A 26,040-nucleotide genomic window follows, 5' to 3' on the forward strand; every position below is an offset into this window, starting at 1 on the left:
TGAAAAAGAAGTGTTGATGTTAAAAAGGAAAGCCAGAAATGAATGAATAAATAAATAAATAAATAAATAAATAAATAAATAAATAAATAAATAGATAAATAAATAAAATTGAACTTTTATATAGAGCAATATCCAATAAACGTGCTCAAGGCGCTTTACAAAGAACATGAGGAAAGAAATGAGTTATGATGGAGGCTAAAATTAATTTAAGGAGGGGAAACCTTTTTGGAAGACGTTTGATTTATTATTCAGATATCGTTTGAACGTCCTTTGGCGATAGCTGATAGGAATGCAAAGTTTTCCTAACATTTTCAGTGACGATAACAAAGTGAGTCATATAAATAATTTGTTAGCTAGATGCTTTTCGCATTTTTGTGTGCCAACTCTCAATGTCTCCTTTCTCTAATACTATAATGTCTCTCCTGCCCCTGTTCTTGTGTGACACTGTTATACCAGAGAGCCCATATATTATATTAACAGCTCGCGGGTTGTATTTATTAAATTCTGTTTTGTTTTTTTTTTTATATTATTACAAAGGATCCTGTATGAAAAGGAAGAGAACCCTTCGTACGTTTATGTAAGTCGTGTATATATATGAGTTTGAGCGATTTCCTTCACTCATCTTTTGTGAATTATTGTTGATAATAAATAGGAATGAGTCATTGAGTTAGTTGTTAAGACAAGGATTCTGATCCTATTTATGGGTAGCGTTTTTCAGTTCTCTCAGACTGGATACATAATATAATATAGCTCTTGTAGTTGTTTTCTGCTTGAGGTGGTCCTATTGCCTTTGCTTCAGAGAGTTTATCTTATATTTTCATATTGTGAATGGCGTTGAAACGGACTAAAATGAAGTGTTGCAAGAAACAACAAGTCCCCCAAAATAATGAATAATGCATTTTAAAAATATTAATTTACTTTCCATTTTGTCTTCTTCATTTCTTTATTTATGGTGTTGCGGTGTTGTTCACAGTTTTATGATGTCATCAATAAGAAAAGAGGTTGAGGACGCGCTAACTTTATTTTTGGTAACATAGAATGTTACGAATAAGCTTATATTTCTGATATGATACGTGAGAGGGAGTTAGCTGTACAGTTGGTAAATTTTGATTGCCTAAAAATATTGTGTTGATTAAATTATTATGCATACATAAAACAAAGAACGGAACAGAAAGAATGACACCTCGTCCAAATATTTGTTTACTGACTGAATGGGCCGAAAACAAGGAATAATGAAAGAGAAGGTAAATCGGGACCTGTCGTAGTTTGCTGAACAAGAATGTTAGCAGACTATGTACGAGTTCGTTTGATGCGTGTTGGACTGTTCGTGGCTATAATATTATTATTTACCTTGTGCTCAGTCTTGTAACTTGGAGAGGATTTCATTCTTTTGCTATCTGTCACTTTCTTGCGTGGACTACTACAGGGTGTGAATAATAGTTATAGCAGGGAATAGAATATTATTGTGTGAGACAAGAATATTATTTAACCAGTTAATTGTTGTACTCTGGCAAACTATTATTTTAAAATGTGGCAAAAAACAAAACAACTCGTCCGTCAAATATCGATCGATATAAATGACCATAAACTTGGCAGTAACTTTCGAAGTCACCAGGTTTGAGAGTTTTTGCCAAGATGAATGTAATTTAAATCTGTTAAATTTGAAGGACGAGTTTTCTGGCCAAAATTTTTAAATATACGAGTTTTTCCAGATTACAGCAGTTAACTGGTTAATTAAAAATTAATTCATAAAGTAACATAATATGGAAAAGTATCACGAATTCAAATGTCGATCTCTAAGCTTTACATAGGGGCCGTCGAAACACACAAATCACACAACCACAAACACGCACTCCTGTTAATTTAATTAATTTACAATTTCATAATGTCATAATAGTGATTTCGAATAGAATTTAATTTTTCCTTCATGTAAAAGTGATAAAATTTTTCCTCACCAGTTTTGGCAGGCAAGATGAAAACAAATATCATTACACAGACCTTACCAATGGGGACAGCGTATTATTCATTGTGTTCAAATTTGAGACAGAATACACCAACCAATAGGGCAGGCAAGTCGTGACGTTATACCTTCTAACCTTCCGGTTCCAAAATCTTTGGAAGAGTGTATGTAACCAGTCTTTCGGAGGATTAATAATGAATAGGTTACATATTAAATCATAAGGTGAGAAAACTATTATAGTAACAAGACGTATAGGCCGATTCTCCACCCTGATGAACATTGTTCCTCCATTTTGACCTCCATCTTGGGTTTGTGTCTTTTTCCGATACGAGTAAAGCTAAGTACAAGATGAGCGACTTTGATTTTATTCTGTCAAACCATGAATGCCTTACTGTTAAAAATCGAGACAAGATAAAAATGAAATCAATAATTTTTTTTATATATTAATAGTTAATGATAATAGAACGATTTCTTTCTAATTATAGTGCCCATTATGAATCTCGATCTAAATAGTAAGAGTGATGTTTCCTTCATTAGATCTTTTTTAAAAATTTACGAATATAAGATAGATTAAACACTGAAATAGAAAATAAAAAAGGGGTTCCGTTCTTATGACATAAAGAAATGTTTTACAAAACATCACCAATACTGCTTCTTACACGGTGTTGACTTAGCAGACATCAGGGAATCATTAAACAATAAAGTTGACAAAAAACGTAAGCTCGAATTTTCCTTACCCAATGACAATAATTGATATTTGTTGTTTAAAAAAATTGTTTGTTTTGTTTTGTTTTGATTTGATTTGGCTCTATTACTATTTTTCACGTGGCCTCTTCTTCCAAATCGAGGGAATGATCTTCTAACAACGAGTCGTCCTTTTGTTGTGGTTGTTATAGAGGAATCTTAGTAAATACAAGGGTGGGCTGATATTCAGGTTGTTTAAAAAATACTTCCCGATCAAGAATTGAAATTCCACGTGAACTATGCCTTCCACGTCCCAGAAAGTGGTAAACAAGACATTTCTCACAGACACAATGACTTTGAATTTCCTTGGGCTTGGAGACGATTTATGCCTGTACTCAATTGACTACACTTGTTTTCGTAGTCGTGGTGATGGACCCAAGATTCATCACCAGTCTCAATTTTATGCAGAACATTCTCTCCTTCCCTGTGATATCGTTTCAAATGTTGGGTACACATTTCTTTTCCCTGTCCTTTCATTTCTGAAGTTAGGTGTCTTGGGACCAATATCCTCTATCCACTCTAGATTGCTATGATTGGGACCCATCGAGTATAGACTTTTCTGTAAACCAAGAGAAATGCCATATATTGTGTACTCGTTCTTCATTAGCGATATCATTTTGTTTTACCCTTCCATTCGCCCTAATCATACGATCAACTGCTTCTTGATTACTCGTATCGGATGCAGAAATTGGCCTACCTGGTCGCTTGCGATTAAACACTTTTGTCTCTGTTGGGACATCTCCTTTGAAATTTCTAACCCCACTTTCGAACTGCGCCATCGGTCATACACATGAACACACTGGACGGCCTTCATTTTTTAATGGATGTTCGTTGCGCAGAGTACACATGTGAAGTTTTATGATTGTACCTAAAATATGTTTTGAGTTATGGGCAAAAGGTACTTATATATCAGTCCACACTCTTATATGAGAATACTTAGTCCCAGTATATTGATTTAAAAAAAAAAGATTTTCAATCTGTAGATGATACCATAAGGAGATGTTCAACGAGCGTCCTTGGTGTGCACAAATTGAAGATCTTACATTTCTTTTTGAGCCCAGATATTCTGTTGCTAAAGTTGTGACTATGCAATAAATTTCTTCTATCCTCTCTTATGATGGCCACTGCCTTACGTGTACTATGTATCATTTTGCTGCAAGGCCGCCCACAGAACATATTGTATTTGATGTATTAGGGTCACATGAGCGGCGTGTCTTAGTTCTGTGTGAATCATCGATATTTAAGATCAATTTTTTACAAGTTTGCCACCAACAAATCTGTACAAGCATGAGAGAGAGAGAGAGAGAGAGAGAGAGAGAGAGAGAGAGAGAGAGAGAATAAAGAAAAGCAAACTGTATTTCCAACGTTTATGGGGTAGATGCTGAAATCAATGTCCTTGTGAGTAATTGCATTAATATGATTTTAATCTTATTTGTACGTTGCAGGAAACAGTCTTGATACCATTCGCCAACATCATTCACTTCTGACACCTCAGTCACTTGAGACAATTTCATATTTCTCATCATCAAACCACTGCAACTATGTCAGCCACTGGAGATTTCACCAATAAAGTAGCCATCGTTACAGGGGCAAGTTCTGGCCTCGGCCAAGCTACCGCCATTTTGTTCGCCAAAAAGGGAGCTTCCGTTGTTTTGTGTGGGAGAGATGAAGATCGCCTCAAGTTCTCGGTTGCCCAATGCGTTGAAGCAAGTGGCGGGCACGCCAGTCAGTTTACATCTGCCATAGGAGACATTACAAAACCTGAAGTTCGTCAAGCCATCGTCAATAAAGCAGTTGAGACATTTCAACGACTGGACATTCTTGTCGCAAATGCCGGTATTTTGTATCCTGAAAATGGCATTGAAAATACTACAGAAACCATTTACGACCACTTGTTTGACACAAACGTGCAAGCGATATTCTTTTTGATAAAGACTGCATTGCCTTACCTTAAAAAATATGGGGGCAATATCATCAATGTCTCTTCCTTAGCTAGCACTCTTATAATACGGGATATGCCTCTCTATCCCATGACGAAAGCGACAGTTGATCACATGACTAAGTGCTTAGCTTTAGATTTAGCGCCAAATGGAGTCCGAGTAAATGCAGTCAATCCTTCATATTTTCCAACAAGGATGCGTCGTCATTATGGTGAAAATGTGGAAGAAATTGCACAGCAGGGAGTCGTACTTGAGAGTCCAAATCATCCTTTATACGGGACGTGCGTCACGGCAGAGGCCATAGCAGACACGATTGCATTCTTAGCGTCTGACTCGGCGAAATTTGTCACTGGACAATGTCATGTCGTGGATGGCGCTCGGCATTTCTTAGGCTGTAATTAATGACTCTGTATGCTGTATTCTACAATGTTAAAATCATAAGTTGTCATGCCCTGATGTAACTTCAACAACCAAATTAAAGCCATTGCTAAACTAAATAACAAAATCAGCGAGTGTAGCTCTAGCCTAGGCTTGAATGAAATACAGTGGAGCCCATGTATAACAGGTCCGGATATAACGTTATAACATTTTTTTTAATCACCGGGTTTTCTCCTTCTTTATCGTAAGTAAAATTCATCGGCTACAGCTGGGACTTTGAAGGGCCGAATCGATTACAACAGTGGCGCGAAAACCCACTCACTAAATTCAAATACAATGCATTAATTAGCCCCATAGTAAGTAAACTAGAGATGACATTGATTATCCCATATTACCTTCTGGTAAGCCTACAGCTAAAGGCAACGGAGAGTAAGGAAATGCATAATTCTCTCTCTCTCTCTCTCTCTCTCTGTCCTTCTCTCTCTCTCTCTCTCTCTCTCTCTCTCTCTCTCTCTCTCTCTGCCCCCCCCCCCTATCTCTGTGTGTTTGTGTGTAGGCTACTTACTAATATACTACATCATTTTCAGTGTAACATGGGCCTTGCTCTGGGCACACACACTCACGCACACACACACACACACACACACACACACACACAAAACAAAACGGTCAGTATGAAAGTGTGTGTGTATGTGTGTGTGGTTGTCTGTGACTGTGTGTGTGTGAAAGATAGATAGATAGATAGATAGATAGAGAGAGAGAGAGAGAGAGAGAGAGAGAGAGAGAGAGAGAGAGAGAGAGAGAGAGAGAGAGAGAGAGACTACCCCGAAGAATATCAACAGCAACAGCAAACAACAATGTCAAAAACAGTCGTAAACTACAAACTGAGGGGCCACTCAAACCGGCTGTTAGCTCTCTCTCTCTCTCTCTCTCTCTCTCTCTCTCTCTCTCTCTCTCTCTCTCTCTCTCTCTCTCTCTTTCTCCAAAAACCTGTACCAAATTATGTGGGGTGTGCTAGTGGCAGATGGTGTGTTCATTCAAGCCGTTAGATAGCACAACTACAGAGGTCAAATGCTTTGTTGTGTATTGAATGTTGGTTGAGGTGTGTTTGACTGGATGGTATCTATCTGCGTCTTTTAAATTCAGTAAGTTTCAAAATAGGACTGTGTTTGCAATAATAATGGACTAAGTTTACGATATTATTTTATTTATTGGACTTACATTGAACAGGTAGATAATAATTACTGTCAAAACAGTTTTAAAACAAAAGGCACGTGAGACTGTTTATTCCTATGTTTCTTCTTACCTTACACCTCGCTGTACAAGAACAAAACACTCTCAACATCCGCCAGTCGGATATAACGGACCAACAGACAAAACTATGTGTAACCTTGAACGTTTATAGTCTGATTGATAGAATTTAGTGAGAACTACTCATAAAAATGACAGGAGAAAAACAATAACAAAGAGCTGAGTGACGTCAATTTCGTTCCTTCCATAGATAGATCGAAGTTGACGTCACTCAGGTCTTTGTTATTGTTTTTTGCCATCCACGTTTATGAATACTTCTAAACTGTATGAACCAGTCTATAAAAGTTCATGGTTACACAGAGTTTTGTGTGTTGGTCCGTCATACTTCCGGATGGCAATGTTGTGAGCTTCTTAGGCAAGCTCATACCATCTATAGATGGTGTGCGCTTGGCTAAGAAACTAAAGATTGCCATTCTGATATATATATATATATATATATATATATATATATATATATATATATATATATATATATATATATATATATATCGGACCAACACACAGAACTATATGTAACCATGAACTTTTATAGTCTAGTTAATACAGTTTAGTGAAAATTACTCATAAACATGGATGGCACAAAACAATAACAAAGACCCGAGTGACGTCAACTACATTCTATCTATAATAATCTAAAAATAAAACTATTCAGCAAGTTCTTCAGCTATATAATAACTGAGGGACTCAGTCAAGACTTATTGAAGCATTTATTGTGAAAACGGACTTCGTACTACTGATGGATGCATCCCTTGTGTAGTTGATCCTCTGGGTTCAGATTATTTTCTTGTCCAAATATATGGTGGTCGTCAATAAAGATCATCCATCCTCGCTCTTTTACGTCCCGTAATCTTAAGAATCTGCCGATACACCCTGCTACTAGTGCAACTTTATGATTCAATAAATAATCTTTTCATTATTAGTCCTCCAAAAGACTGGTTACATGCACAATTCATAAGAGTTTGGAACCGGAAGAGTAGAAGGTGTGACCTCACGACTTCTCTCTCTATCCTTGTGTTTTAGATAGAATGAAGTTGGACGTCACTCGGGTCTTTCTTAATGTTTTTTGTCATCCACGTGATAATGATAATAATAATAATGATGATGATGATGATGATGATGATGATGATGATGATGATGATAACAATAAGCAGATCGGGTGGAAGAGTTACCGGAGTCAGCTAGAACTGCATGCTGGTCCGACTTCGCGGCTCCACTCCTGATTTGAAAGGACACTGTATCTGAAAAAATAGTGATTACCTCCACCCCGTAGACGTTGACTACTTGTTACAGTTCCTCCGCCTATGTTAGTGATGTAATATACTCACCACCCCCTCACGCGGTTGAGCTCGCCAGCTGAAGCGGTGCACCAGGGGTGATACGCTTGGAGTCAACTCGTGAAAGATTAGGAGATGAATAAGGACCATTGACGCCCGTCCACTCTACCAGGTAGAGTGCAGCACATTGTCTACTGATATAAGAAGTCACTGGTGCAGCATGATGAACGCATACGGTACTACCTCTACCCAGAGCACCCTACACCCCTTCATTTGGTATTGTTGTTAAAAAGACAAAATTAAGTGATTTTAAAATAAAGCTAAAATTGCCAAAATGCCAAACCCAATTTTTGTTCCACGTCAAACAGTTTTTAAAAACGCCAAGGTTTTGGATTTTGACACTAAAAAAGCCAAATCGGGAACCCTGGTACGAAAGATAAAGTCGGTCTGAATCGCAAAAAGCTCGACGTCTTGCATTAGAAATATAAAAATGTTTACGACCTGGCTAATTTTAATTAGGTTATCCCTGATTTAGGTATTACCTTTATACAACCTGTCATCTGCATTTTTGCGGCCGCAAATGGCAATTTGCGGCCGCAAATATCAGGGCGATCCGCAAATTTTGGCAAATTTCCCAAAATTGGCAAATCGTGGCAAATTTTGGGAATATTGGCAAATCGCGTGACAAATTTTGAGAAATGAAAGAAGCGAAAACAAAATAACGAGAAAAAAAAAGTGCGAAACTTGAGAAATGTTGCCTTTGCCTGGGCCCAAACCAAGGGGAGCTACTCTCTACGGATAATGATCCTTTAAAATCTTTGTAACAACGCTATTCATAATGTAGCCTCCTTAAATGTAATAAATTGTCTTTTATATTTATTTTTTCTGTATCGCGTGTTAATTTTTACTGAAATGCTTAGTTCTCCTCGGCAAATTTTTTGGCAAATTTTGGTCTTTTTGGCAAATTTCTTGGCAAATTTAGGGATTTTTTGGGGCAAATTTTAGGTCCCAATTTGGCAAAAAAAAATGCAGACGACAGTACAACACACACTACGCACAGCAGTAGTCTCTCATTTATTAATATAAATAACTGATCGTATTTTTTACCCTTTGAATACAGTAATTCTGTTAATATAATGCCAAAGTCACCCTTAGAGAAAGGGGTTTGATACGATGTTCAAAGCTGTGCTATTTCCGTATCGTTGATTAAAAAAAAAAGAATAAACCGGTTAATTACTTACTTAATCGAGTAATGTATTCTTTTGTTATTATTACTTATATTATTTGTGTTTTGCAGGGGAACATCGTGTTTACTCTTTCAGCACTGCAATTGCTACCTAACAATTTTTACTTGTGGTTTGAAGACGAACTTCATCATTCATTTTTCTTATATTGGACTCCTAGCCATCGCAGCCATGACAACCTTTGAAGATTTCACCAATAAAGTAGCCATCGTTACAGGAGCTAGTTCTGGCCTAGGCCAAGCTACCGCCATTTTGTTCGCCAAAAAAGGAGCTTCCGTTGTTTTGTGTGGGAGAGATGAAGATCGCCTCAAGTCTTCTATTGCTCAATGCGTTGAAGCAAGTGGCGGACACGCCAGTCGGTTTACGTCTGCCATAGGAGACATCACGAAACCTGAAGTTCGTCAAGCCATCGTAGACAAGGCAGTTGAAACATTTAACAAACTGGACATATTAGTAGCTAACGCTGGAGTTTTGTATCCAGAAAATGGAATCGAAAATACAACTGAGGCCATGTTTGACGCAATGTTCGACACAAACGTTAAAGCGGTTTTTTTCTTGATAAAGACTGCCGTGCCATATCTCGAAAAATCTGGTGGAAGTATTATCAGCGTCTCCTCCCTTGCCAGCACATTTGTATCACGAGGGCGCTCAGTCTACCCAATGACGAAAGCAACTGTTGATCATATGACCAGGTGCTTAGCTTTAGATTTAGCGCCAAAAGGGATTCGAGTGAATGCCGTCAATCCTTCATATTTTCCGACAAGAATGCGTCGTCATTATGGTGAAAATGTGGAAGAAATTGCACAACAGGGAGCTTTACGTGAAAATCCAAATCATCCTTTATACGGGACGTGCGTCACGGCAGAGGCCATAGCAGACACGATTGCATTCTTAGCATCTGATGCGGCGAAATTTGTCACTGGACAATGCCATGTCGTGGATGGCGGTCGGACATTCTTGGGCTGTAGTAATTAATGACTTTGTTTGCTTTATTTTACATTGTTAATGTCCAATGATAAAAATTGAATTTAGATATAACTTCGGCAACTAAACTAAAATAAAGCCATTTCAAACAACAAAATCAGCGAGGGTAACATATTTTGCTTGAATATAATTGATCGTAATCGCCCCAGCTCAAATACTCCTCCTACTTGATGAAAAGGCTACAACGAAGAATATTAACAACAACAGCAACGTCGAAAACAATAAGAACAACAACTACTACTACAACGCCGACGACGACAAGAAGAGAAAGAAAGTGGGGAAGGGGATAGAGGAAGAGAGAGAGAGAGAGAGAGAGAGAGAGAGAGAGAGAGAGAGAGAGAGAGAGAGAGAGAGAGGTGTATGTGTGTATGAAGCTATGGTTATGTTTTAATAATATTAAGGAGTCTGTTTGGGACCAAAAAATGAATTAATATAAGATGTAAATTTGATGTTCATAATAATAATAATATCTCTTTGTGTGTTACTTTACTTTTACTCTCCCAGGGCTACCTTGAGTGATGTTTTCTTCATCACATATTTCTCTACAAGTACAAGGTTTTAACGTAGGAGGATACTAATTTTACCCTGAGCTCCACTCACTTTTCTGAATTAAAAATTCACCCCATATACCGGAGCATACTCAATGTCTCAATTGTTTCTATGTTATATTTTTGTGTTGAGAATATTGGCTATTAAGCATAATTGCTGGCCAACTAACTTCGTGGAGGTTGTGTCTGTTAGACCCTCGATCTCCAGTAGTCGGTGAGAGTGAGAGAGAGAGAGAGAGAGAGAGAGAGAGAGAGAGAGAGAGAGAGAGAGAGAGAGAGCTCTAGGAATGACCTGAGTTCATTGCCTGAGTTCGATACGAATTTTAATGGGATCGTGGATAGCTCATACAGTAGAGTCACGCTCTCACCGGCCAGGCGGAGTTGTCGTACCATTAAGGTCGCGGGTTCAAACCCCCATCACCGCCGCGAAAAATTTTTATTCTCTATTGTCTTCTGGCACTTTTCTACTCACTTCATCTCTTGGTATAACTTATAAATTAAATGGTTTATTGTACGTGTTCTCACCACACTCACAGTCATGATTATCTTCGATGCACGTAGTTGCGACTTAATAAGAAGACAGGTGTGTGTGTGTGTGTGTGTGTGTGTGTGTGTGTGTGTGTGTGTTTTAATAAAACAGGCGGTCGGTTAAGGAGGTCAAGAGAGTTTCTTAAAGATCATTTGAAACCGCCTGTTTTATTTTAAAAAACATCAAAAATCGCTAGTAACCTAAACAATATGTCGTATATATATAAATATATAGAAATTTGGTCATTAATCGGAGTCAGAATTATTTCACTTCACGCAGTTTGGACTGAAAAACTAAATTTCATAAATTTTAGACATAACTTTTGACCATAAAAATGTTTACTTTACACATTTCTATCAGAAAACTTTCACTTTAAATATTAGGCTACAAGTTTCTATTTCAGACAATTTAATTAGAAAAGTTTTAGTTGAAAGATTTTGGCCAGAAAACTTAGACTTAACATCAGAAAGACTTTTATTTTAGAAATGCTGCCCAGAAAAAAAAATCGAAATTTTAACCAGAAAATTGTGATTTCCTAAATTTCAATCAGAAAATGTTTACTTCAGACATTTTGACCAGAAAAGTTTATTTCACGTACTTCAATCAGATTTTTTTTAAAAATTCATATATTTTGACCAGATAACTTTTACTTTATGTATTTTGGGACAAAAAAAAATCAAAACAAAACAAAAACAAATGAAAAATAAATATATAAATATATAAATAGACATATTTCGAAAGAAACAGTAAAATAATTTTTTAAAAACCCAGCAAACTTTGGCTTCAAATATTTTGACTAGAAAACTTTCATTTCAAACATTTTGGTCAGAAAACTGATGTTATACGATTTGACTAGAAAAAGATTTCTCTTCGCCTTTTGGGGTTAGAAAACTTTCTTTTCATAAATTTGGGTAAAAAAACCCCCCATTAATCTTGTCATCAAAATATTCCTAAACACATATTGACAAGAAAACTTTTATCTCACATAATATATCGACCAGAAAACTTTCATTTCATATATATTTTGCCAGAAAACTTTTACTTCAATTATTTTGACCAAAATATATATTACTTCTAGTAACCACATTGGTCAGAAAACTTTCAATTTATATATTTTGCTGGATGGGGTTCCTGACCTCCCATAGTGGGCAGGGAGGTAAATGTTGTGTCTTCTATCCCCCTATGTCACTTTTTTCCAACATGCTTTCTGTCTTTTTCTTGCATTGAGATTACTTGGTTTTGTCCTGGCCTTGGCCGGACACCCTGGCTGGGAGGGAAACAGTCAAATATGTAGTTAGTTTTGGGAGATATTTCTTTCCTTGTAAATCATCTCTCTGTTATGCACTGTATTGTGTTTTGTATTAAATGTATTTTGTATTAAATGTATATATATATGATTTGTATGCATTTGAGTGTATTCCTCTTCGTGGGGACCTGTGCTTGTGTCTGGATAGGATTTTTAGGTGATCTCAAACTAAGTACACTGATAGTGAGCTCTTGGAATCTACGTCTGTTCCCTATTTGAACCAATTCCCCTTTGTCTGTATTATTCTTGGACGCTGATATGACCTTAATGTGTAACATGCGCCGTAAGACCCTTAAAAACAAACAAAACATATAAATTTTGGCTTGAAAACAGTTATTTTATAATTTTGACCAGAAATTGTTTTGCGTTGAGGAGGAGAACACGTGCATTTCATAATTTTGGGGGGAAACACACACACACACACACACACACACACACACACACACAAAACATTGATTTTATCATAGCAACAAATTTCTACTATACACATTTTGGTGAAAAACCTTACATTTCATACATTTTGGCTAGAAAACTTTAATTTCCTAAATTTTGACCCTAAAATTTTTATTTCACAGGTTTTTTGACTGATATTTTATATAACACATTTCGGGCTGTGAAACTTTAACTTCACACATTTTGGCCTGAAAACCGCTACATCGTACATTTTAGCCAGAAAAATGTTACTTCATATACTTTATCCAGAAAACTTTTATTGTATACATTTTTGCAAGCAAACTTTTAATTCATGTGTTTTACCCGGAAAACCGTTACTTCATGCATTTTGACCAGAAAGATAACGTTTCATACATTATATGGACAAAAAATTTTCATTTCATCAATTTTGGCCAGGAATTTTTTATTGTACACATTTTGGCCAGAAAAACTTTTGCTTTTACTTTACAATATTTTTTTGGCCCAAAACTTTTACTTCACACATTAGGGTAAAAAAAAAAAAAAGCAACAAAAAAAAAAAAAAAAAACCTAGTTCATAAAATTTAGCTATAAACGTTATGTACATATATATTATATATATATATATATATATATATATATATATATAATATATATATATATATATATATATATATATATATATATATATATATATATATATATATATATTATTCAGATATAAAATATTACGCCATAAAATTTATCCTAAAAACTTTAATTTCAAACATTTTGACCAGAATATTTTTTCTCATACATTTTCGCGTGTACAGCCTTCATTTCATTAATTCTTTTTCATTTTAAAACTAAATTTCATAGATTTTGAACAGAAGTCTTATTTCATAAATTTTGACCAGAAAACTTATACTCTAACCCTACAATTTTCTAGTCACAAAATTTTTACTTCACACGTAATTGGTGAGAAAACTTCCATTTTGGCATTTTTGTCAGATCACTTTTGTTTCCTATATTTGGCGAAAAAACTTTTACTTCACTCATTTTGGGTCGACGTCTAGCAATTTATTACCCTAATTTTATCTTTTGGGTTGGTTTTGGTTTTGGTTTTGGTTTACTAAACTACTAAGTAATTCAAGCGACCTTTGGAGCTAAAACAGCGAAAAATAGAGGGTTGCAATTCCAATGCAGGTTTGGTAAACTTTTTTCATTGGAAATAGGTCGAATCTTACACGTTTTGGTGAGATTTCTATTTCATATCCCTTATCTTATCTTTTGGGTGACATTGACCTTGGTTTTGGTTTTGATTTTGGCTTTGGTTTACTAAACTACGAAATGATTCCATCTACTTTCGGAGCTAAAAGAGTGAAACAGAGAGGATTGAACTTCAAATGCAGGTTTTGAATAACCTCTTCCAAAACCATTTAGGTTTTGTAAGGAGTATTTTTTATTGGATTTAACTAGGGTTTGAACTGTCTTGTTCAAGGATAGCCCACACGCCTGTAGTTGAGGCTATTTGGTCCCTGCCAGGGAGAAGAACAAAGGTTTACTCATAACCTTTGTGGGATCGACGTTAATCATGTCATTGATAATTTTAGACGGAAGACTAAAAACGTTATACTTTAATGGTAACAAAATAAAATTGAAAATTATGGCAAAACTTTGGTTGTCGTATCCGACATCGCACCTCTACAACAATTGTAGGACATCTCTGCTTCTGTCTGTGATAATATAGGATCACCAGTCATATCTGCTATGCCTCTACTCTGTCGAGGTAATTCTGCAGGGTAAGTAGTCAGCACTTTGAAAATTCAAAACTTTCTGCCTTTTGTCAAAACCCCGAGAAAGCATCAAAAAGCGAAAGACATGGAAAAGTATTTTATTTTGTAACGGTTTCAATAATTTATGATACAATACATTTACAGAAAAACTATTACTATACACCTTTTGTCCAAAAAAAGTTTAATTTACCTTATGAAGTTCTAGTAGAAAAAAAATTATTTTCTCACATTTTGGTCAGAAAAAGTTTACTTTACATCTTTTGGTCAGACAAATGTTACTTCACAAAATTGGGCCTGGAAAATTTTGTTAATACAATTTATCATGAAAACTTTTGTTTCAGTGGTTTTGACGTTCCTACAATTTTGTCAAAAGAATATTCTAATTATATAAATTTTGACCCCCTAAAACATTGTTTACTTCATATATTAGGCCTGAAAACATTCATATATTTTTGCGGACAAACGTTCATACAATTTTTAGCCAGAAAACTTTTACTTCACACATTTTCATTTCATTATTGGGTCAGATGCAGAGCGTTATTATTTTTCACATTTTGATTGGAAAACGTCAATTTCAGACAATTTGGTCGGAAAATTATTGCTTCATATATTTTTGTTAGAAATAATACTTTGTTCATAAACTTTATCCAGAAACTACTACTACAAACATTTTGGTCTAAAAACATTTCATTGCATAGATTTTGGATAGAAAGTATTCATTTCGTAGATTTCTACACGCATACTTTTATTTTATAAATTTTGGTCAAAAAATCTTTTACCTGTCATCTGCATTTTTTGGGACCTAAAATTTGCCAAAAGTTGCCAAAAAACCCCCCAAAATTTGCCAAAAAGACCAACATTTGCCAAAAAATTTGCTGAGGAGAACTAAGCGTTTCAGTAAAAATTAAAACGCGATACAGAAAAAAATATATATAAAAGACAATTTATTACATTTAAGGAGGCTACATTTATTAATTTACACAATAGCGTTGTTACAAAGATTTTAAAAAGATTATTATCCGTAGAGAGTAGCTTCCCTTGGTTTGGGCCCAGGCAAAGCTGCAACATTTCTCAAGTTTCTCACCTTTTTTTCTCGTTATTTTGTTTTCGCTTCTTTCCCCCCCCCCCCCCCCCCCCCCAAATTTGCCACGCGATTTGCCAATTTTCCCAAAATTTGCCACGATTTGCCAAAATTTGCGGTTCGCCCTGATATTTGCGGCCGCAAAAAATGCAGATGACAGTTTTACTTCACTCATTTTGACCAGAGAACATTTTGACCACAAGACTTTTAATTTTTATTTTATATTTTTTTCACCAGACACTTTTTCCTTTTTCTTACTATTTTGATCAAAAAACTTTAGTTTCATACATTTTCGTCATACAGTTTGTATTTCATAAACTTCGACCTGAAAATGATTACTTCCCAAATGTTGATAAGAAAACTTTAACTTCACATTTTTAGCCAACATTTTTTTACTTCAAATGTTTTGGTTAGAAAACAATTTTGCTATCAAGCTTATATTTTATAAATTTTAGCTAAAAAAAACAATTACATCACACACATTTTGGCTTAAAAAAAAAATTTCTTAGGTTCAATTGATACATTCTGTCCTCAAAAATTTTATTTAATAAATTTTGACCGTCTTGTATATCGCCATTAAGGTATTACTACGCATTTGACAGATGTTTTTGTATGATATTACACTACCGCCTAAAAAGACTGCACGTCTACGTCTTACACACTGGGTGTTATTGATCATTTGGGTTATCATCTTTAAAAAAATATAGCAGCTGTTAGGACAACGTTTCACTGGATAAAATATATTATTATCTGCTCAGATCGATAAAATTTGAGGAAAAAAACACCTGCTGTTATCTAAAAGTGTATGTGGTATCAAAAATCTAAAAACTTCGACAATGTTACTGGAGAAGTACAGTAAATATAGCGTCCAACCCTGAAATGTGCGTTAAAAACATTCATGGTTTAATGTCATAAATAGAGATAATGTATACCTGGTTCATAAAATTTACTATTCCTACACAAAACTTTTGTTACATTTTCAATTAGGTTATGTCTTGGGGAGCATTCACATATTACGTCATCAAAAATTTGCTCTTTTTAGACCCCCCCCCCCTCCCCCAAGTCATCACTTGTCATCATTGACCTGACCCCCCCCCCCCCCCCCCCCCTCCCCCAACAGATGATGACGTCATCTAATTTAATAAAAACTAAAAGATAACTTTAATTTCACAATATTTATTATTCATTTTTCAAACCATAAACATTGATTCTTAATATAAGACAATATATTTATAATATGGTTATCTGCTGTCCCAGCAAATATATCGTATCGTTCTATCTGTCTGTGTGTGTGTGTGTCTGTGTGTATGTATATATGTATGTATGTATGTATGTATGTATGTATGTATGTATGTATGTATGTATGTATGTATGTATGTATGTATGAATGTAGGCATGCATATACGATGATATGCTGGTTTGTATGTATGTCTGCATGTATGTATGTATGTATGTATGTATGTATGTATGTATATGTGTTTGTATGTAACGCTCATTTCTTTTGTATACACGTGTAGAAACAATGTGCAAGCGTGTATGTTCGTGTATGGCTGTGTCTGTATTTGTAAATGTGTTGATGTTCATACCATGAACCAAACTGAGCATTGTTTACCTCACATGAATTGCCTTTAATTTGGACAATAAAGATTATTATTATTATTATTATTATTATTATTATTATTATTATTATTATTATTATTATAAAACACATTCAGACATTTTATTAATTTCAGAAACTGTTGATAATTTATGTTTTACGATACAATGGGGACATAAAAATTTAAAATTTACAAACATTATTAAATTAGGCTACTTGGTGCAGGTGCTATTAAAAAAATTTCAGAAAGTGTAATTTAAAATAGTATTGGAGGCAAATTATTTTATAGCATATTAGTCTTTTAGTGGAATGAATTTCTGTTTCAATTTCCAAACATAAAATTAATTGATTCAAAAATGTTTCTGCCTTGGACCTCTGGCAATGTACTATAAATAGTATCATCAATTTCATCTTCATCGTCATCACTTTCTCCCATTTGCTGTTCTTCTTGTATGCCGCATTTTCGTGAATGGTCTTTCATTGCTGTGATCGAGGAGTGATACAATGAACATTTAGGGCAAGTTCGCCTTTTGAGAAGTGATACCCCTTTCCCATCTGTTTCTTGAGAGATGGGCAATACTCATCATAGCAATTTATCTTTAGCTGTTTTGAAAGGAACAAACTTTGAAATAGGCTTCCAAATCTTCCATTATTGCCTATCTCCAAACCATCATCACATGAAGCAAGTGGTACAGGTGGTGGCAGAAAACGCTCTGGAAAAAAAGATGAATAGTTATTACGCCAAGGTTTGCAGCATGAGTTGTCACTGCATTTCACTATTTGCAGCAGATATTGGGATTGACGAATGTGTTTTATCTTCCAATCATCTGTTTCTTGAAATTGAAGTTTGGGTCTTGGATTTTCAGGTGGAGGGATGAATTTTCTAACTACTGGGTATCCATCTATTATCGACTCGGACCAAATGTTGGCTATTATTTTTACAGCAGCTTCAAAGTTCCTTTTTTTCCAGATCAACATCAACAGTCTTGCTGTTTCCATCAAGATGACGTCCATGAATATCAAATGGTAAGATGACAGATGCTGTATCCTTTGAAAGCGGTGCCATTCTTTTTTCCACCTCATTATAAGCACTGAAACCTGGAGTGTGTGTAAAGACAAATACAGCATCAATATTTCCAGCGCCTTGAAATGTCTCCCAATCAGCGAGTGTCTGTCCGTTTTTTGGAGCCTCATCTGGACCACCATCCACTGAAACAAATACTAGGGGTTTGATTTGTCTATTAACTTTGCTGATGACGTCGAATTCTTCTAAATTCAAGACTGCATCGAAATCTTCAGCATGGGAGAGAGCGCTACTGCTGTCGTGCTTGCCACTGCGGATTGCTACATACGTCGGACCACTGTAACCAATGGTTCCATCCTCTTTCAGGGAACATCCAGCATAAACTGATGGTATTAGTTTATGTCTTTCACCAATTGGAAAATCATGGTCAGGAAGTCTTACTTTATACTCCATATGCATGAGGATTGCTGTTTGTTTTTTTATTTGAGATCGGAAAGACCTAGTGGTACTCTCGCTTTTCATCTTGTGACAAGTAAAAAACATGCTTCTTCCCAAATAGAGCAGCGAGTTCGTGAGCATGCTTTACAGCGGCCATGGCGAAGTGAGCATCATCATGCTTTTTTCCTGAGATCATGTTGAGGTCTACATAGCTTATGGCACAGTGTTCACATGGCGCTTCCCATCGACATGTCTAATTTATTTGGAATGCCATTTTTTGAAGCTCTTGCATTTAAATAAAAATAGGCTAATTTGCCTTGTTTTGATGACATCATCTGGGTCTGACCCCCCCCACCCCCTCCTCCATGTCAAACACATGTCAACATTTGGTAGACCCCCCCCCCCCCCCCCCTAGCTGATGACGTAATATGTGAACGCTCCCTTGTTTATGATGATAACCATAATATAGGACATGCAGTGATGGAATTGTCTTTTCATTTTTTTTCATCAAAATCTATTTCATGAAGTGAGTAACTTAGCAAGGACATGTTATTGTATTAAGTACTTGATCAATCAATATTGTGTATTGTAATGATTGTTGTGTTTCATTTATTTATTTCTTGCTGCGAAAAAAAATTCAAGTCCATGATACAAAACATGAAACCCGCCGCATGTTGAAAATGACGGGTACAGTATTATGTCAGACAGAATATTTTTATTAAAAGCAGTCACAGTTAAATAAGTCCGTGTGTTAAAAGTTGTTGGGGTTTTTAAAAGCTTTTGTCATCAATTCTGTTTAGTTTTGATTCAGATGTAAATTTTCCATTAACCAATCAAAATGTTTCCAAAAATGATACCTATTGGGTAAAGAGAATATGACTGTAAAAACATGATATTGGGTTTAACTCGTGTGGACACATGGACATTGCTTATCGGTCGTATTTTCTATTTAATTGATCCTACGTGAAATTTCAATCAAAACATTCACCTCAAGGTATTGCTATTGCACTCATCTACTAGTCTTATTCACATAGTGAAGAGGCTTTCATTGGTCGATGGATAGATTGTCTACACTACCATACCAAAACGCCTTGATTTCGAATTCATGTTCTAATCTCTATACGGAGGTTTCTACAATATCATCATTGTCTACGGGGATTGTATTAAGTGTATGACGTCTCTCATTTATTTTACCAAACCTAGACAAGAACACTACCTACTTTAATTGCATTAAATAAAAATTCTCCGTCGTCTTATTACAATTTTTTTAAGCAAATGGCTTTTAAGACGGAAATTACAATACAAGACCCGCTTTAGAAAAATACCCAAGAAAAAAAAAAAAAACAACACAACCATACATTGAATCACTGGAAAAAACTACATAATTCTTTAAAATTGATTGTTTGAGAGACAAGGGTGACAGCAAACAGCACTTTGTTGCTTTATTCACCAATTAACCATGTGTCGATTTCAATGGTGATCCCTTTCGTTGATAAGTGGTAAGGCGTTAAACAAAACTTTCAGGATCAAATCTTATAGAGATATTACACTATTTTAAGTCAGTTTTTAACCTATGATTATTTTAAAAATATATCAACATTGATTTCCGCGAGTAATATTAAGTGCGTGCATCGTGTTATTTCGGACATTTTTGTATTTAAGATTCACAGACTCCCAAATCAGACAATGCAATTAATGTCTGTGATTACGGTTTATTAAGTCCAGACATAATTTGTTAATTCGAAAATAGTCGTTTGGATCATCGATTCTAAATCCATTTCAAGAGAGGAGGAGAATATAAGAAAGGGGATTTGACTGACTTGGTACCTACTTTAATCTGTTTTTTTTTATTTAAAAATAACCTGAATCGAATAAAAAGTGTTCATCATAATTTCAGTGTTTTAGTTCACTTCTTGAAACGAAACGAATGTATTTGTTACCCCTGTACTATCTTTGATTTATCTCTTCGTGTTTGTTTGGATAAATTTTCTTTACGGTTTGCATATTGGACAAGCTTGGGAAAATATTTTTTAAAAAGCGCAATATCCACTAAAAAGGTTCAAAGCGTTTAAAAAAGGTCGCTGGCGAAGAACAAAAAAGAATCATATAGAAAGAGACATGTTAGGCGATATTTTCAAATTTTTTTTTTCAGACAACGCTGTCAAAGCCAGGTACTCGTTTTTTCCCGATAATTTGGAAATGGGTAAAAGGGCCCTTTCGGGGTTTAAAACCCACCAGACTCAGAAACCTTAAGGTGATAGAAAAAGGAACCCCCTTTTAAACGTACTTTTTTTAAACGAAGATTTTAGGATTTGAACCAAGAGTGTGCGCTACACCTTTCCAATCCCAATAAAACTTTTCCACCCATTAAGTTATCTTAAATCATACAAACAACTCTTTTTATTTACAAACAGAAAACCTTTAAAAAACAATTTTCCCGTGGTTTGGTTTTCCAACCCAAAATTATTACTTTTTAAACAAAAACCTTTTAATAATGGGGATAAAATTTAGAAAGATTTTTTTCACGCTAATTAAACTTTCAAATTTTTTTCTTTTGCCCTTTTCTCATTTTTCCCAAAATTCCGCCGATTGTTTTTTAAAATTTTCCTTCCCTAAACAAAAGCATTCCTCTCTCCCTCTCTCTCTCTCTTCTCTCTCCCCCCCTTTTTTTCCCCTCCCCCCCTTCCTCCCCCTCTCTCCTTTCCCTTTTAAAAAACCCCAATAAAAAAATTGTGATTTGAGGGGTTTAGGTGTGTTGCTAATTTAACCCGCTTAAAATGCCACATAAATCAAAGCTTTGCGTTGGGGGGGGTTTTTGATTAAAGTTTTTTTCTTCTTTTCTTTAAGTATCGTTTGGGGTAAGAAGCTTAAATTCAAAGCTATGACAGACCAACACACAAAACTGGTGTATCCCATAGAATTAAAAAATGAGAAACACGAAGCCAAAAATGTCCCCCAAAAAAGCTTCAGCGCCTTTTTTTTGTTGGCAAATGTATAATTAATTCATTGTATTAGTAAAAAACGACAAAAAAAAAACAAAAAAATATCAAAACCAAAATAAAATTTTTCAGAATGTCAAATTTTTTTTGGGCCCAAAAACGAAGGCAAAAATAAAATTAGGAATGTGGTAACATGTTTAAAAAACCCCCGTAATTTTTTCCAACCCCACATCATCTCCCTCTACAACCCCACCACAATTCATAAAAAACTATACAACCCCCACCCCCATCTTTCACTACCCTCTACACACCACCACCAAACATCTCATTTTACCACAAACCCAACACCACAACCCCACATCCCATCAACCTAACTGCAACCCCCACCCCATATACATCATTCCATACTACCACAACCCAACCACCACACTACTAAAACCACCACCACATCCCCCCCAAACTTACAACCCCCCCAAATCTACTACCATATACTAAACCCCCCACACCCATGTCTCACGCCACTTAACAACCACCCCTACTTCCCTTTTTCCATCTATACAACCCCCACACCCCCAATTTTTTCCATTACCCCTTAGAAACCCCAAACCCCCATTATCACCTTACAAACACTAAACCCCCAAACCCCCAACATCACTACCCTCACTACAACAAACCCCCCCAATTTCATCACTACCCTATTTTACGAAAACCACCCACCAATCATCCATTAAAATTTTTTTTTTTTAAATTACTTTAATTCAATATCAAAAAAAGTGCTAAAACGTTTTTAAAAAGGGGGCCCTTTTAAATTTAAAAATTTGGAGGGGCATGACCCCTGTTGGGCGATATTCAATTTTTCGAAAAGACATCTCGTTAAAAGGAATATCTTTTTACCCCTGGTACGGTGAAAAAGGAGAAAAGAGCCTTTTCCAAGGACCAAATGCCCGGCGCGAGGCTCGAACCCAGGCCTCCCATCCGGGGAACGAGGTCTACATAACCACATACCCCCATTACCAAATACAAACACCCACCACTACCCCCCGACCCCTATACAACCACCCCAACCCCCAACCCCTTATTTCCTTACCAAATATAAAAAACCCCCAAACCCCATCACATACCCTACCTACAACACAACCCACCACCCCACACACATCACTATTATACTCAACAAATAAAAACCCCCCAAACCAACACCCCCAACCTCAATACAAAAACAACCTTAGGTTTTGGAGCTTTTCTTCATTTTAAAAAAAGGAAACTTCGGAATTTATTTGGATTGTGTTTATAACAAAAAAATTTTTTTTCATTTTTCATTTAGAAAAAGATATATACAATAGTAGCCAAATACCCCCCAATTCCCCCCTTTTTGTGGGGAATTCCCCCTTTGGCATTGAAATTGTGTGGAGATCACACTACACACAAAAAACAACAAAAAAATTTTTAAAAAAAAACTAGAACCACCACTCACAACAGCTATAATTTATCCTTTTTTATATAGAATAGGGCAAAAAAAAATGCTTGCCCGACCTTTGCATTTTATTTTTCGTTCACGATTTAAAAATTTGGGGGAAACCCCCAAAATTCCTTTTTTTTTTTCGGGGGTAAACTTAAAAAGAAAAGTTGGTGGTTTTTCGGAAAAAAAACCCTTAAAAGCACTTTATAAAAATTTTAAGGAGTTTTTAATAATTTTTTAAACGGGGGCAGAATTGTTTTTATAACGGCCATCAGCGCTTGTTTATATAGTAACGCATTCCCGCCAACACAAAAGGGGGAATTTTTTCATGAGGCCCTGGTTGGTTCCAAAAGGCCCGGTTTCCCTTGGGGTTAAATTCCTTGGGTTCCCCGAACGTTTTTGCAGGTTAAACATTTTTTGAGCATTTATAAACGCGGGGGGAAAAAAAAAAAAAAAAAAATAACAAAACCTGGTGCCGTATCTCCGAAAATCTTTCATAAGTTTCAAAAAAAGGAAATGTTTCTAAAAAAACTAAAAGAATCATAATTTTTTATTTTATTTTGAACATAAAAATTTCTAATTCAAAAAAAAAAGAAATTTCCTCCTACATTACAGTCGTTTTTAGTATTTTTTGGGGATATAAAAACGGTATTTTCTTTGTCGAATAACAACAAAAAAATAAAAACGATAAACAAAAAAAATGCTTTTTTCGGGGCCCAAAAAACAGTTTTTCTTATAAATTCGGTTTTTTTAATTTTTGTTTTGGGCCCCTTTTTGTGAAAAAGATAAACTGGACCCCTAAATACAAAAATTTTTTAAAGGCCCAGGCCTCTCCCTGCAGTTTAAAGTTTAATTAATAAAATTAAGAAAACCCCCCTTTTTTCTGTCCAATAATAATTTTTTATTTTTTTTTTGGAAAAAACTTTTTAAAAATCCAGGTGGAATTATTTTTTAAAATTATTGGGATGGGCCTGTCCCATTGGGGAAATTTTTACCCGGGATTTAAATATAATATTAAAAAGGGAGGGAGCGGCATTTTTTTGGAAAACAAAAAAGGAAAAAAAAATCCAGAAAAAAAGAGAAAAAAAAAATTTTTTTTTTTTCGGGGGTGGGGGGTTTAACCCGCCCCTTTGGAGAAAACCCGCCTGGAGGGGAGCGTGGTTTTACCGGTACTATCCACGAAACAAAAATATCGTTAAAACTAAAAGTCTTTAAGATCCCTCCCACCCCCTTCTTAGCCGCCGATTCTTCGTACCCCCCCTCGCGAATAATTTTGCCCACAGTTTAACTTAATACCAAATTTTTCCCAAAAACAAAAAATAACATGAAAGTTTGAAATTGGTAGCCCCCGGGTAGGGGGGGAAATTTTTTTTAAAAAGAAAATGAGTGGACGGTTAGTTGGGAACAACAAGAATGAAGTAAAAAAAAGTGCCAAAAAAAAGGGAAAAAAAAAAATTTTTTTTCCGGGGGGGTGGGGGGGTTTGAAAGCAAACCTTATTGGAGAAAACCGCCTCAGGTGAGAGCGTGGCTCACCGGTGACTTCCAGAACCAAAAATTTTTTTCAAATCAAGCATTATAGATCCCTCTCTACCCACTTCAACCCGCCGATTCGTTCGTACACCACCTTTCCGAATTTTTTTTCCCACATTAACTTAAAACCCAAAATTTTCCAAAAAAAACATTAACATAAAAACGATTGAGACATTGGTATCCCCGGGAGGGGGGAATTTTTTAAATTTTAGAAAAGTGGGGGCGGGGATTTTTGGGGAAAACAAATTAATGAAAAAGTGAAAATGTTGTTACCAACAAAGGGGGCCGCCCCCCCTCTTTTTTAAAAATTTTAAAAATTTACCCCTTTAAAACCGGGAAAAAAACTCAATGTAAAAACGTTTCTATTTTATTGTTTTTTGGTTGAGAATTTTTGGCTTTTAAACCTTAACTGCGGTAAAATTTAAATTCGCGAGGGTTTGGTTACGAACAAAATGGGCGGCCCTCAAGAAGTGGTGAAAAAGGGATCTAGAAAAGATTTTGAGTTGAAACGAATATTTTTTTTTGTTCGGGAACCTAAACCGGGTAACCCACGCTCCCCCCCTTCCAGGGGAGTTGTCGAAACCAAAAAGGGTCCCCGGTTTCAAACCCCACCACCCCCGCAAAAAAATTTTTAAATTCTCATTGTTTTCCGGGCATTTTTCTTTTCCATTTTCAAACCCTTTTTTGTTCCCAAAAAAATTTTTTGCCTGCCCACTCATTTTTTCAATTAAAAATTCACCCCATACACCGACATACCAATGCCCAAAAATCTTTTCTATGTTAAATTTTGGGGTGTTGAGAAAAAAGGCTTTTTTAAGCTTAACTGCTGTCAAAATTTTTTCGGAGGGGTGGTGTACAACGAATCGGCGGTCTCAAAAGGGGGTGAGAGAGGGATCTAGTAATACTTTGAGTTTGAAACAAATATTTTTGTGTTCGTGGAAGCCACACGGAAAAACCCCGCTCTCACCTGCCAGGCGGAGTTTGTCGTAAACCAAAAAGGGGCCCCAAAATTCAAACCCACCACCCGCCGGGGAAAAAATTTTTTTTTTTCTATTGTCTTTTGGGACTTTTTTATTCACTTCAAAAACTTGTGTTACCAAAATAAGTTTCCTGCTCCACTCACTTTTCTGAATTAAAAAAATTTCCCCCCCAAAACCCCCGGGCAACTCAAATTTCAATCGTTTCTATTTTAAATTGTTTGGTTGGGAAAATTGGCTTTTTCTTAAAATTTCTGGCCCAAAATTTTTTCGCGAGGTGGGACAACAAAGGGCCCGGGCTCAAAAGGGGGGTAGAGAGGGGTCTAGAATTACTTTGATTTTTTAAAAAATTTTTTGTGTTCTGGAACTCACCCCGGGAGAGCCACGCCTCAAACCGCCAGGGGGGTTGTCGTCCCCAAAAGGTCCGGGTTTAAACCCCCCACCGGGGGCCCCAAAAAAAAATTTTTTTTTCTCTTTGTCTTTTGGGGATTTTTTTTTTCACTTCAACTTGTTTTTACCCCATAAAGGGCCCGCCCCCCACTTTTCGAAAAAAAATTTTTCCCCATACACCGGAGCAACTCAATTCTAAAACTT

General features: G+C 35.8%; 2 protein-coding genes across 4 annotated transcripts; both read left to right on the forward strand.

Annotated features, from left to right (window-relative positions):
- Positions 1 to 4,154: 4,154 nt before the first annotated feature.
- On the forward strand, positions 4,155 to 5,945 carry LOC144962777 (putative oxidoreductase MexAM1_META1p0182). Its single transcript, XM_078896020.1, has one exon. The coding sequence runs from the start codon at positions 4,246 to 4,248 to the stop codon at positions 5,044 to 5,046; it is 801 nt and encodes a 266-aa protein (XP_078752146.1). The 5' UTR covers positions 4,155 to 4,245; the 3' UTR covers positions 5,047 to 5,945.
- An 84-nt stretch (positions 5,946 to 6,029) lies between these two features.
- Positions 6,030 to 10,474, forward strand: LOC144962776 (putative oxidoreductase TM_0325). 3 transcript variants are annotated; one of them, XM_078896017.1, is made up of 2 exons: positions 6,030 to 6,167; positions 8,905 to 10,474. In XM_078896017.1, the coding sequence occupies exon 2, from the start codon at positions 9,023 to 9,025 to the stop codon at positions 9,824 to 9,826; it is 804 nt and encodes a 267-aa protein (XP_078752143.1). In that variant the 5' UTR covers positions 6,030 to 6,167; positions 8,905 to 9,022; the 3' UTR covers positions 9,827 to 10,474. The 3 variants fall into 3 exon arrangements, with proteins under 3 accessions (XP_078752143.1, XP_078752144.1, XP_078752145.1); XM_078896018.1 differs by having other exon boundaries at positions 6,070 to 6,252; XM_078896019.1 differs by lacking the exon at positions 6,030 to 6,167 and adding an exon at positions 6,176 to 6,292.
- Positions 10,475 to 26,040: the final 15,566 nt, after the last annotated feature.

The sequence above is a fragment of the Berghia stephanieae genome, chromosome 1 (assembly GCF_034508935.2).
Source record: "Berghia stephanieae isolate SIO BIC M18660-M18661 chromosome 1, UCSD_Bste_1.3, whole genome shotgun sequence".
In the NCBI taxonomy this organism is placed as follows: domain Eukaryota; kingdom Metazoa; phylum Mollusca; class Gastropoda; order Nudibranchia; family Aeolidiidae; genus Berghia; species Berghia stephanieae.